The 15,053-nt window shown below is 33.2% G+C and overlaps 1 protein-coding gene across 1 annotated transcript in view; it reads right to left on the minus strand.

Moving 5' to 3' along the window:
• Positions 1 to 15,053, minus strand: part of C10H12orf40 (chromosome 10 C12orf40 homolog) — a 106,663-nt gene that overhangs the window by 51,059 nt on the left and 40,551 nt on the right. Inside the window, 4 exon segments of the mRNA XM_029955512.1 lie at positions 847 to 916; positions 1,172 to 1,698; positions 12,411 to 12,526; positions 14,766 to 14,954. Coding sequence (XP_029811372.1) covers positions 847 to 916; positions 1,172 to 1,698; positions 12,411 to 12,526; positions 14,766 to 14,954 — 902 coding nt within the window.

Below are 15,053 nucleotides of genomic sequence, written 5' to 3' on the forward strand. Positions count from 1 at the left end.
ACGTTCGTGGGTTCGAGCCCCGCGTCAGGCTCTGTGCTGACAGCTAGCTCAGAGCCTGGAGCCTGCTTCCAGTTCTGTGTCTCCCCTCTCTGCTCCTCCCCCTCTTATGCTCTGTCTCTCTCTGTATCAAAAATAAATAAAACATTAAAAAAAATTAAAAAAATAAAAGTTGTGAATCTATATTTTAATTTATTTCAACCACATAAAAATAGCATCTATGTACTCTTTTTATTAACATTTTAAATATTTCCATAAGATAGTAATTTCAGAATAAAGATATATCCTAGCTCACGATTTTCAACTACCAAAATTTGACTAGATCATAATTACTATCAAGAAAAGTTTGGGCTATTCTGAAACTAAACCTTTTATTTAACTATCTATAATAACAGTCCCATAGACTGTTAATATGCTTGCTTACACTATTCATATTTGAATTCCATCATTCTTGTTCTGATTTTATAGTAACCAAGCAACCTTCCCATAAAGAACTGCCAAAAGTTAGGAAATATGCTTACCATGCAAGTAAGCATTGCTATACGTGGGACTCTTCTTTTCTTACTATAAATTAATAAACTGACATTATTGTGGGCATATAAGTTTCTTATACACATAAGTTTGTTTTCCCAAATCAAGACTATGATTCCAGATATTTTTTCACACAAATATTAGCACCATACTCTCAAATGTGGTGATATTATCAAGATTCTGAGCTAAGCCATCCTTGAGGCTGGTCTACCCACCCTCAGACAGCTATTTGCCTACCTCATTTTGCATCAGTTTAAACCTTCAACATGCATTACACTAGATCCTGATTTGTATTCCCCATATTTACTAAAACCTTACGTATGATTCACTGGATGTTTCTGGATTTCATTCTGTGGTGATTTCTCTTGATAGTCACTTTCAAATTTTCCTTTAAAAATAAAAGTATGCATTGAACCAAAACCTTAACATAGATTATCTGTTTTTTTAAATTTGAAGCTTATGACCCATACAGAGGTAAATTACTGATACAAAATACATAATAGAATGCTATTTTAATTTTAATTTCATAAGGCTCCCTACATACACACACACACACACACACACACACACACACACACACACACAACCTAAAAATAAAAACAAAAAAATACAATAGATTATATTTTCCATGTGTAACACTCACCTTTGTTTTCAGAGCTGGCTATGTAACAATCCTTCTCAAAAGATGTAGTAAAAGTATTTCTCTCATTATTGTTGTACTCTTTCTGATACTTCTCATTTGGCTGACACCTTTCTGGATAATTTGTTTCATTAAAAGAATTACTAAAAGTTAACTCTGGATCTGTAAAAATACTTCTAATGCATCTATCAGTTGAATAATTTTTATCAGAACTTGTGTTTGCATAATCATCCCCAATACTGACATAACCACACTTGTCAATGGTTTTCTTTATTCTTTGTTGATTTATGTTTAATAAACTGATCACATTTTCATTAATAAAAGAGTTACAATTCTCTGATATACAGCTGGTTGTTGGCTGGTTCACATCTTCAAAAAAATTTGAAACTTCTCTTCTTTTTTCTCTCCAAATATGTTGTGCTGATTGTTTTTCAGTAATAAAGTCTGACTGTCTCTGCTCATCCATTCTTCTACAATCTTCATCCATAACTCTAACAGGCCTTCTAGTAGGGAAATTCCTATTTCTTGAACTTTGGGATTAAAAAAAACATATTTAGCATGAAAAATTATGGTATTTTTATTTTGAAGCACTTAAACTCTTAGAAAATATATCAAACAGCTACTAACATTTACCTAGACTATGTTTTAATTTTTATTCTAAAAAATAATATTGCTTCAGATGGAAATTTGTCTAACATACTCTTCTAGTGCCTTAGTAAGTATTAAAATAATCTACACTTAGTTCAGTATTCCACATGAAAAATGAGTATGGGTTCAATTTACTGTTATATTAACAAAACAAAATATGCTCCATCTATATGGTTTGTCTTCTGTAATAATATCTGGTGAATAAACCAGACACTGTATGTAGCTGCTGCTTCATTTAACCAGAGAAAGACATTTAAACACTGTGCAGAGGAAAGTTATCCTGGGTTAAAACATAAAATCAAATAGTCATGGGAATATTATAACAGATTTTTCTCAACCTACCAACTTTGAAGTTCTCAAGGCAGAATAACATAGATACAAGTGTGTATATAAGTAATAAATCTAAGACATGATAAATTAGATGAAAAGGTAAGACTGGGTAACTTTTAAGTTCCTTCTAATAAATCACAATTCTAACATGTCCAATTTGTATCAAATCAAAGCTCATAGGACACAATTAGAAATCAAGATAGTCCAGATTTTGTTGCCATTGACTATCAACAAATTTACTTGGGGTTGAGTTGTTCCAGATTAGAGGTAACAAAGAAATTTAGAAAAAATATACAGACTATAAAACTCTGATTTCCAATTTTATTAAGTTATTTATTAAATATTTAATGAGCATGTACACCTGCTGTGTTTCCATACACCATGCCATTTATTGTGGACAGAGAGATAAAAGACTTAATTTTACTCTTAAGCAAAAAGAGAGATGTTTTACCCATGTATATTAACAGATCATGATCCTACACTGTTTCTCAATATAGGTCTCACTGACGTTATAGACAAATTAATGGTATTATGTTATATCAAAAGGCATAACCTATACTTTGCATTAATATACATTATTAACATCAGAGAAATTTTATTATCCTAAATAAAAAATAAATGTAAAGGAAGGCTTATTTATGTGTATTAAACAGATATTTAAGGTATTCCTACTATGTTGTAGGGAGACAACACAGCTTATATTCTAGTTAAGGAAAATAATAAATATGTTACCATCAGGGCACCTGAGTGAGTCAGTCAGGTAAGCGTCCGACCCTTGATTTTGGCTCAGGTCATAATCTCACAGTTCGTAAGATCAAGCCCTGTGTCAGGCTCTGCACTGATAGCACAAAGCCAGCTTGGAATTCTCTCTTTCCCTCTCTTCCCCCCTCCCCAGCTCGTGCTCACTCTAAACAAATAAACAAATAAACAAACAAACAAAATTTGGGGAAAAGAATTCTTAAAATAATTAAATACTTAACTATCAATAAGTACAAAGGATAAAAGACATAAATAAAAAAGACAATTACAACACTTTCATAAGTGTTACAAGATCACATGATGGAATCACTTGTGTTAGAAGTCCTGTATCAGATAGTTGGATCAGAAAAGTTCCTAGTAAGGAAGTGATAAATAAGAAAAAGACACAGAATGGTTAGAAACGTGAAGAAAGGAGTAAGCATACTCCAAGGGAATAGAATAATAAGCAAAAATGCAAGATTGGCGATACATCTGAGGAAAAGAAAGGAATAAAGCTTGAATAGAATCAGTGAAAACATACCCATGATATAAAGCTTAAAAAGGCCTAGATTATACAAAACTTTATTTTTTTATTCAAGTATAATTAGCATACAGTGTTACACTAGTTTCAGGTATAAAATATGATTCAATAAATTATATGCATTATTCAGTTCTCATCACAGTAAGTGTACTCAATCTTCTTCACCTATTTCACTCATCCCCCGACCCATCCCTCTCTGGTAACCACCACTTTGTTCTCTAAATTTAAGTGTCTGGTTTTTTGTCCCCTTTTTCTTTGTTTCTTAAATTCCATATGAGTGAAATCATGGTATTTGTCCTTCTCTGACTGACTTGTTTCACTTAACATTATATTATCTAGATCCATTCATACTGTTGCAAATGGCAAGAGTTCCTTCTTTTTTATGACTGGGTAATATTCTATTATATGCATACATACATCTTCTTTATCCAGTCATCTATGATGGACACTTGGGTTGATTCCATAATTTACTACTGGAAATAATGCTGTAAGAAACATAGGGTTGCATATATCTTTTTGCTTTGTGTTTTAATTTTCTTTGGGTAAATACCCAGTCGTGGAATTACTGGATCATATAGATAGAGCTTTATTTGTTAAAAGAGCAATAAGAAACACTGAAAGGTTCTAAATACAAAAGTAAAATTGACTTGCATTTTGCCTTGAAAAATGTGAGTTTGATTGCTAGATAAATATAAGTTTCACAACTTCCAGTTGGACAATATGAAGTAAGAAGACTTAGATTTACCATCTTAATTGACATAATTTGAAAAAACTGGACAAAATGTATGAGACAAAAGTTTTTAGACATTGACCATTAGGTAGAACAGGACACGATAATGAGAGTGAGAGTGAGAGTGACAAAGAGAGAACGCAAATGAGGTGAACCCTATGCTTGCTCCTAGCTTACTGCCTGGAGAGTATAAAAGCCACAAAATAGGGGCACCTGGGTGGCTCAGTTGTTACCCTTCTGACTTTGGTTCAGGTCATGATCTCATTTTGTGAGTTCAAGTCTCACATTAGGTGAGCACAAGCCCCACCTGAGGTAAAACACAAGCCCCCGTGAGCACCACGTCTCTCCTCCTCCTCCTCCTCCCTCTCTCTGCCCCTCACTCACTTGCACCCTCTCTCTCTGTCTCAAAAACAAAACAACAACAAAAAAAATGGACAACCCAATCAGAGCTCACAGATTCCCTTTGTTGATAAAACAGAGCTGGAGGTTCAGAAAGCATACGGAGGATAGAGTTCACAGGGCATGGTATCATGAAGGAGAGTGCTTCAAAGAAAGAGATCTACAGAGAGTCTTCAAATCTTCAGCTGGAGGCAAGGAATGGGAATAAAACATCTCAAAGGAGAAGGTAGAACAAGTCCAGGAACTCACACGCAGATGGAAAAATGTTGTGTTGCCATCAGTCAGAGGGGAAAACCTCATAATTCAAAAGGAATCAGAGTACTCAGAAGGGTATTACCTCAGCAGGGCACAAAATTAACCATAGCCTAAAGGAATATCTGGTCCCAAGCAAGCCTCAGTGCACCTGGGTGGCTCAGTCGGTTAAACAGCCAACTTTCCCTCAGGTCATGAGCTCAAGGTTCTTGAGTGAGTTCAAGCCTGCATCTGGCTCTGTGCTGACAGCTCAGAGCCTGGAGCCTGCTTCAGGTTCTGTATCTTTCTCCCTTTCTGCCTCTCTCCTGCTTGCACTCTGTCTCTCTCTCAAAAAATGAATTAAAATGTTAAAAAATTTTTAAAAAGATCAAAGGGAAAATATTTTTAATTGAATGAAAATTAAAACAAAACATATCAAAATTTGGAGAATACAGCAGAATGCCCAGTTAGTGGACAATTTATAGCACTAAAACACCTACACAGGAAAAGAAAAATGATCTCCAGTATATATGTATATGTATGTAATAAAATACTATTAGCTATAAAAAAAGAATGAAATCTTGCCATTAGTGACAACACAGACAGAACCTGAGGGTATTATGCTAAATGAAATAAGCCACAGAAATAAAGAAAAATAACATATAATTTTACTTATATGTGGATCCTAAAAAATAAAACAAGCAAACAAAACAAAACTCATGGGTACAAAGAATAGACTGGTGATCGCCAGAGGGGAGGGAAGTTGGGGACTGGGTGAAATGGGTCAAGTGGATGAAGAGGTGAAAAGTCCAATTGTAAAATAAATAAGCCATGGGAATGTAATGTATAACATGGTGACTAGTCAGTAATATTATATTGCATACTTGAAAGGTGCTAAGAGTAAATCTTAGGAATTCTAACATAAAAAATTTTATAACTTTTTATCATAACAGATGATAACTATACTTTGATCATTTTACAATGTATACAAATATTTAATTACACTGTACCTGAAACTAGTATAATGTTACAGACCAATTATACTTCAATTTAAAACAGGAAAAAGAAGGGAAAGGCAGTACTTTCCATATTACTAAGGACAGAAAAGACATCACTACAATTGTTAAAAATTTTAAGTGCATAATAAGAGATTATGAATAACTTTAAGTCAATAAATTCTACAACATAGATAACATGGATACAACCCTTGTATGACAAACTACCAAATGTCACTCAAAGAAAAAATATTCAGACTAGCCCTGTATTTAGTAAAAAGTGGAAATTCTAGTTTTTAAAAAAACCTTCTGACAAAAAAAAACTCCATACAAAGTGGCTTCACTGATGAACTCTATCAGATATTTAAGGAAGGTATTGTATCAATTCTACATAAATCATCAAAAAATTACACATAGGGAATACATACCAAGTCATCTATCACATTAACACAATAGGCTGATTTCAAAACCAGACAAAGATATCACAAGGAAGCGTAGAAAATAACAACCCTCATAAAGATTAATGCAAAAATTCCTAATAAAATTTCAGCAAGTCAAAAACAGGAATGCATAACAAGGATAGCACACTGTAACTAAGTGTACTTCATCTCCAGAATACAAGGCTTATTTAACATTCAAATATTAATCTATATGGGGCAGGACTCTTGGAATTGTAAGTGAAGAGTCTGCCAAATCCTGTCCCCCAGAACCAGATAACACTTGTAGAAACCATCATTTCAGAATCTCAAGAGTAATAAAGGCATACAATTAACTGAGAAGCAGCACTTCAAGAAAAAATACTAAACCTTAACACTTGGAATCTGTGGAGCCCCAGAAAGTTACCTTCTTCCATCCCTAGCTGCATGGCTGAGAACTCTACCAAGGCTCTGTAGTCTAGAAGTGAAGTCAGGGGAGCCCCAGGCCCAGAGAATTTGTCAAAAGTAACTATTATCTTGGTGGCAAGCCCAACACTGCAGGTAACAGGGGTTGCTATATTTGGAGCAAGCAAAAAACTATCCCGAAATTTCATAGAGAGATCCAGAAAACAAACAGGCATAATGAGCTCTAATAAACTCCCAAATACCCCAGTACTCTGACAGGCTGCACACATACCTGAAGCTGTATACACATTCAAGAGAGGGCCTCAGGTATCTACTCATCCCTGACTGAATGTGAGCGCTTGCACCAGAAAAAAGCCTTATGAGCACAATATGTTTAAACACAACCTCCAAGTAATCATGTTGACCTCTAAGCATTGGTTAGATGCAAATTTACATTTTAAAATGCTTATATTAAAACAAAATATCAAATCAATACGTTAAAGTTACACTAAGAATCCATAAATTATATATATTATCTATCTATATCTATATCTATCTATATAGATAGGATAGGATATAGATAGATAAGACAGGAAAACTAAACCCAGAGCAAGCTGAAAAGGGAAATTATAAGCATTAAGACAGAAATCAATGGAATGGAAAACAAAAATAACAGAGAAAGCAAATGAAATCCAAAACTGAGTTCTTTAAAAATATCAATTAAAATAGCAAATCTTTAACTATATTGACCTAGAGGAAAAAAAGGAGAAAAGACACAGATCTAGAATTAAAGAAGGGACATCATTACCAACTTTAAAGAAATTAAAAGGTTTTCAAGGAAATACTATAAACAACTTTATGCCAACAAATCACACAACTTAGACGAAATGGATAAATTCTTAGAAAAACACACATTACCACACTGACTTAAGAAGAAATTAGAAAACCTGAAGACACACACACACACAAAAAATGTAGTTAAAAGTCATCCCATTAAGAAAAGCAGAAAAATTTAAAGAAAAAATACCAATCCTCCACAAACTCCTTCATTAAATAGAGGACATATTTTTCAACTTACTCTGTAAAGTCAGTATTAACTCTAGTACTAAAGTCAAAGACATCACAAGAAAAAAAAATCAGACCAATTTGTTCATGAATACAGATGTAAAAATTATCAACAAAATAACAGCAAACCAAATCCCACAATGTGTGGAGAGGATTATATACCAAGACAAACAGCTTTTATCCCAGGAACCTAAGGTGGTTTAACATTTGAAAATAAAGTAATGTATAATATATTAATAGAATAAAGGAAAAAAACTACAAGATAATCTCAAGAGACACAGAAAGAACATTTGACAAAATCCATAATAAAAACTTTCAATCAAAGAATGAGGGATAGAAGGGAATTCACTAACCCTGATAAAGCACCTACTAAAAACCTGCAGCTAACATCATAACAGTGTAAGGCCAAATGCTTTTCTCTAAGACTGGGAACAATGCCCACTCTTGCTTTGCTTGCTTACTATTTAACAGAATACTAAGGTTCTAGTCGCTGCAGTCAGCAAGAAAAGAAGTAAAAGGCATCCAGACTGAAAAAAAGCGGTAAAAATAGCTCTATTTATAGACAACAAAGTCCGGTATAGTGAAAAATCTAAAGAATCTACAAAACCACTAGGAGAACTAATGATGAGTTCAGCAAGGTCACAGGAGACAAGATCAATATAAAAAAATTAATTGTACTCCTATATACTAGCAATGAGCAATTCAAAAATGAAACAGAAAATAATACCATTCACAACAGCATAAAAAGAACACAATGCTTAGGAATAAATTTTGCCAAAAAGCACAAGGCTTATTTATTGAAGGCACAATACCTTACACTAAGAGAAATTAAAGAAGATTAAAGAATATTGTTTGGCCATAAAAAGATAAGGAAATCCTGACATCTGTGACAATATGGATGAACATAAATGACATTATGCTAAATAAGCCAGACACAGAAAGATACATACCCTATGACCTCACTTATATGTGGAATCTAAAAAGTCACATTCCAAGAAGCAAAGAGCAGAATTGCCAAGGGCTAGGGAAGGTAAATGGGAAGATACTAGTCAAAGGGTACAAACTTCCAGTTAAAAAACAAGTGAGTTATATTTGTCACTAATGTACAACATAATGACTAGAATTAATAATACTACATTATATATTTGGAATCTACTGATAGAGCATCTCTTAGGTAGACTTACACACACACACAAAGTTAACTACGTAAGGTGATGAATATGCTAGTTAGCTTGATTGTGGCAAGAATCAATATCAAATCATCATGTTGAACACCTTGAATATATATGATTTATTTGTATTTATTTTTATGTGTCAGTTACATCTCAATAAAACTGTGGGGCTGGAGGGAGAGAATATTTCAAGCATACTGGAAGGTTTTCTCATGCTCCAAGTTTATAATTCCCAGCAGTAACCACAATTCCATTTGCTGTCACCATATATTAATCAAGCCTGTCTTGTAACTTCATAAACATGAAATAATACAATGGTCCTCTTTTGGTATGAAGATTCTTCCATGTTGTTGCTTGCTAGTGCATGTTACCAGTAGCTCATTCTTCTCCATTTTTGTGTATTATTCCATTATATGAATATTATATAATACTCATCTTTTTTATTGAAGTATAGTTACCATACAGTGTTTCACTAGCTGCAGGTATACATATTCTTTTTTTCAATGTTTACTTATTTTTGAGAAAGAGAAAGAGACAGAGACAGAGCATAAACAGGAGAGGAGCAGAGAGAGGGAGAGACACAGAATCTGAAGCAGGCTCCGGGCTCTGAGCTGTCAGCACAGATGCCAATGCAGGACTTGAATCCATGAACCGCGAGATCATGACCCAAGCTGAAGTTGGACGCTTAACCAACTGAGCCACCCCAGGACCCCTATACTATTCCATTCTTAATGGACATCTAGAATAGTTTAAATTTAGGATTACTATGAAGAAAGCTGCTATGACATTCAAAGAAAATAATGAGAAATAATTCATGCTTGTGGATTGGAAGAATTACTAATTTTAAAATGGCAATTTTCCCCCAAAGTGATTTAAAGAGTCAATGTAATCTCTAATCCCCTATCAAATTCCAAGTGGGTTTCTCTCTCTCTCTCTTTTTTTTTTAAACAAACTGACAGGCTGATCCTATAACTTAGATGGAAATGCAAAGGCCCAGGAATCAAAACATTTTGGAAAAAGAAGAACAAATTCAAGGACTAATACAGTTCCCAATTTCAAAACTTAAAATAGTGTGGCACTAATATAAAGGTAGACATGATTGATCAGTGGAATAGAATTGAGACTCCAAGAGAAAAATAAGTTACGTTTTTGGTCAACTGATTTTCAACAAAGGTGCCAAAGCAATTTAGTGGGTAAAAGTTATTCTTTCCTCTCCACAAAAGCAAATGAAGAATTTTGAATCTCACTTCACACCATACATAAAAATAACTCAAAATGGATCATGGACTTAAATGTGAGATCTAAAGCTACAAGAAAGAAGAAAACCTTCATGACCCTGGTTTAGGCAAAGATTTGCTAGCTATGCCACCATATGCATGATTCATATGAAAAAAATCAATAAACTGGATTTCAATCAAAATCAAAACCTTTTTTGTACTCCAAAAAGAAAATTTCAAAAATAAAAAGGGTAAGCATTTCACCAAAGGTATACAAATAGCCAGTAAGCACATGAAAAGATGCCAACATCACTAGTTGTTAGGGAAATGCAAAATTAAAATCACAATAATACACTTGTATCCAGCCTTTTGAAAAGTTTACATTATGTCACTTCACTTTTATGAAAAGACCTACGTTAGTGCCTGCTTTTACTAACCAAAGGAAATCTGGAAGGATTTTCACTTTTACAAAAAATGTGTGAAAAGTGAAATCACTGTCAGTGTTCATTCTGCAGCAAGCTGTCAGAGATGCAGCACGCACACCGTACTCTGAGCAGCAAGACTGGCACTGCCAGGCTCCTTTCCCAGGAACTATACTCCATATCTCAGCTTCAAGCTACTGCAGCTCAGAACTGTGCCTGTACACATCTATGCTTTATCCTGATTTTTTTGTACATCCATTAGCAAGATGTGTCCTAAGGTATTGGAAAAACCTAAGGGAGATTACTTTTGGGGTCTGGGAAAGCTCCAAAAGTTTTCCATGTAAGCTCACCATCATTGCTTCTTTGCTTTATAACAACCTTTCAGCTTCTGAAAGGTCTCATAGGAATGCTCTACTTTCAGATAGAGCTAGAAACCTCTACTACTACTGACTAAAGCTTAGAAGACAGACTGTACCAACTGTGTCAAGGATGTGTTGCAATTGAACTCTCAGACATTGCTGACAGGAATGTAAAATTATTCAAATCATTCTGGAAAATAGTCTGTCAGTTCCTTAAAAAGTTACGCATACACTTATCATATGGCCCAGCCATTCTACTTGTAGATATATCCCCAAGAGAAATGAAAGTGTATTTTCAAAGACTTCTATATGAACTTTCATAGCAGTTTTGTTTGGAATAGCCAAAACTGGAAGGGGAAAAACTCAAATGTCCACCAACAGATGAATAATTGTGCCATGTCCATACAACAGAATACTACTCAGCAATAAAAAAAGGAATGAACTACCAATACACACAACAAACAACATAGAAGAATCTCAAATTATGCTGAGTGAAAGAAGCTAGAACCAAAAGGCAACATACTATATGATGCCACTTACATAAAATTCTAGAAAATATAGACTAATCGATAGTGACAGAAAGAAGATCAGCAGTTGCCTAGGGCTGAGAAAGGGATGTGAAGTGGCCAGAGGAAGAGATTACAAAGATGCCCAAAGAAGCTATCAATGATGATGAATATGTTCATTAGAGTTGACACAGGTCAAAATTCATCAAAGTGCACATTTTAGATAAATTCAGTTTGTTTCATGTTGATTATACATTAGTAGAGCTATAAAAATAAAATGGGTCTCAGGACAAAGAGAAAACAGAAAGAACTGTTATGTGGTTATTACAGTTCTCCAGGCATGATGCAGTAGTGGCTTAGACTGGGATGGAACCTACTGAGTTAGAAATGTGAGTGATAACTTTAAAGTTTATTAGAAAATAGAATTGGCAATACTTTGCTGATGTAATGGATATTGGCAATTGAGGAAAGGACGCAATCAAGGACAACTTTACTTTGGTGTAAACAGCTGAGTCAAGGTTTCTCGCCAAGATTACCAAAAGTGATTCAAATTAGTTTTACAAGTTTAATGGATTTTAAAACAATGAACCAGGATTTAGATACCTAAAAAATAAAATTGGGGCACTGATCAACTACCATAAATATGAAAAATAAATTAGTATGTTTATGATACAGAAAAAGAACTAGTAATTCATGGATGTTATAAAACAAATGCAAACACCTTGGCTCAAAATATACTTTTTTAAATAAATTAAAGATAGATGTGCACACTAGAAAATAATTACTTAAAACTATTTTAATTAAATGATTATATAACTCCTAGTGTTTTTTTCTGTAAGTATTACTTAAGTTTGTCTACATTTCTAAAAATATGTGTCCATTAAAAATCAAATTAATAACTCAAAGAAAGAATGCTGCACCTTCTTTATTTCCTTCAAAAAACTTTGCTTACCAGGACGCCTGGCTGGCTCAGTTGGTAGGGAATATGACTCCTGATGTTAGGGTAGTGTGAGTCCCATGTTTTGTGAAGAGATTACGTAAAAACTTAAAAAAAAAATCTTTGCTTACCTGTTTAATCTATTGAATAATGACCCAAATTGTGCTGTTTTATATGATGGACTGAGAGCATCTTGACTTTCATTTAATTTGGAAACCAAAGTATTAGAATAATTAACTTTACTGAGCTGAAAAAAGAAAGAAGAACTTGCCAACATGGTAAATGTACATACATATATACAATTTAAATTATTTACCATAAAATACATTTAAGTGGATACCTATATGCAAAAAAATGTCTTTTCTGGTTTAAAAGAAAGTAATTGTGTCCTTATTGGAAACAAAATAAATATTCTGCTAACAATGAAAGCAATACCACTATTTAAATTATTGTTAAAACAACAGAACTGATACTATGAGGAGCTGTTTTCTCAGCGGTTAAAAAATATATATTTTATATACCCAGGATACCAGGATCTTGAGCAAATTATCTCTGACAGAAGATAATCCCCCCCAAAAAATAAAACAGCTGTACTTATCTCAGTTTTTTCCATTTACTGAGTAATTTTAGAATGCTACTTTAATCTTTCTGAATATCAGTATCATTGAGTACAAAATGGGGAACATATGGAAAAACTTGTGGAAACCAGATGAGGTAATCAATGGGTTAATATGGATGGTACCATACAATGTACGATATTACAGTGGCCCAACACTAATCTATACAGTAACAATAATTTGTATTTGCAGCATATTTTATTTATTAGCCATGAAACAAAGAAATGAGAAGTCCAAAGACAACCAGTGACAGAGAAAAAAAAAGGTAAAAACAAAAAAGATACTCAAAGTCTTAGAAAAAAGTGAAGTCTAAAGTCAGGGAGAGCTAGAAGTCAAGTCTGGAAATACATCTCACATCTCAGTTTCAGAGAAACAGTGACAGAAATGAAGAAACAAAGTCATCTCATGAAGTGAGAAACACACAAACAGACCAAAAGAGAAGAAAATACTATATGTTGGCCCTATACTACTTCTCTATAGACCAGCAAGCCAAAGCCTACTTTTTCTTCTCATCTCTTTTTCAACTCATTTTTTTGTGTGTGTTTTATTTTAATTCTTCTCCTTTATCTTGAAAACCCTCCAAATAAACAATTAGAGACTTCTCTAATACTTCACAATGGGACACTCTATCCTGGACAGGAATATTACCCTCTCTTTTTAATTTTCTCTTCTGGATATTAAGTATAACATTATTTACCCCTCTGGAGATAATCACTAACCTGGAGCCTAAAAGTAAAAGATTATTTAAATAGAGATTACAGACAGTTTTTTTCTCTATCTCATAATCTACCTAGAATGTAAATTTTAGTCTTATAAAATACAAACTGAATAACTAAATGGTTTTTATTGTATCATTCCAAAGTTAATGGGTCTTTTAATTAGTAAGGCTAACATATATCACTGGAATATAATACTTCATTTTCTCTTCTCTGAAAAACAGAAAACATACTTCAATAAATACTTTAATAAAATTGAATACTATGATTATATATTATTATAACATACCACGATGCATAACTATAATTTATAAAATTGCAATTACAAATTTATAAATTATAAATCCATTTATAAGTGACAAGCACAGAAATATAGCATAAAACCAGTGCATGCTAAAAAATGAGAAAAATTAAAAACTAAATATTCCCAGTAACATGACATCATGTTTATATAGGCATTTTCCCCACTACCATTATACATTAGTATAATAATAATTTTATTTATTTTTTAAACTCTGTATAATCTAACAAAATAACTAGTTTTATGGCCTATGGCAGATATATTTCAGAATTTTAAAATCTGGATGCTTTTAGATTTTTAATTTTGGAAAATTCAATGACCAAACAACATTTTAGCACTACATCTCTAGCTATACAAAGAGATTTGTATAGCTTAAATTCAAGCACACATAACCAGCTGTCGTCTGCCAAATTATAAAAAAGAAGCAAGACACCACAACTCATACTTCAATGGATTACCATGACATCACTGAGATTATGTACTGCTCTTCATAGAGCCCTTTCCATATCATACATACTGGGCCACCATGACATCACCAACTAGTCATTCACTATGAATACAATCAACTATTATACATCCATACTGAACTATTTTCAATTTCACCATCAATAATTTTATAAAAGGATGATGATTTCAAATATTTCTAAAGAACATTCCAGTTCTTGGATTCATAATCTTCTACAGTACAATTAAATTTTGATCAAAAAGGAATTATCACACCTAACTGACATCCTAAGTTGGCTGTATCTATAGCAATTCACAACCATTATTTTTTAAATCCATTAGAATAGGAAAAAAGAGCATATCAAAAAATAAAATAATATAAAATGCTGACTAGTGATTCAAATGTACCTGCTCATTCTGCTTTTTTTCACATGCAACTTTCTGAGGACTAGGTGCTGTTCTGGGAATGAAATTTTGTTTTGTAATATTTCTGTTTGAAGATAATTCTGCTGCAAAGGATGATAGAGTGAAACTGCAATTTTCTGTTCTGTTGAACTGAGGTTCGAACATTCTTTGTGAGTCCATGACTTGTGACAACTATAGGAAAAGAAGATAAAACCATTCGATTCGCCAAAATATATAAACTAGAAAAGAGGAAAGTCAAATAGAAGTGGAAAAGGTCACGGACTCCAGAAA

The sequence above is a fragment of the Suricata suricatta genome, chromosome 10 (assembly GCF_006229205.1).
Source record: "Suricata suricatta isolate VVHF042 chromosome 10, meerkat_22Aug2017_6uvM2_HiC, whole genome shotgun sequence".
Lineage (NCBI taxonomy): Eukaryota > Metazoa > Chordata > Mammalia > Carnivora > Herpestidae > Suricata > Suricata suricatta.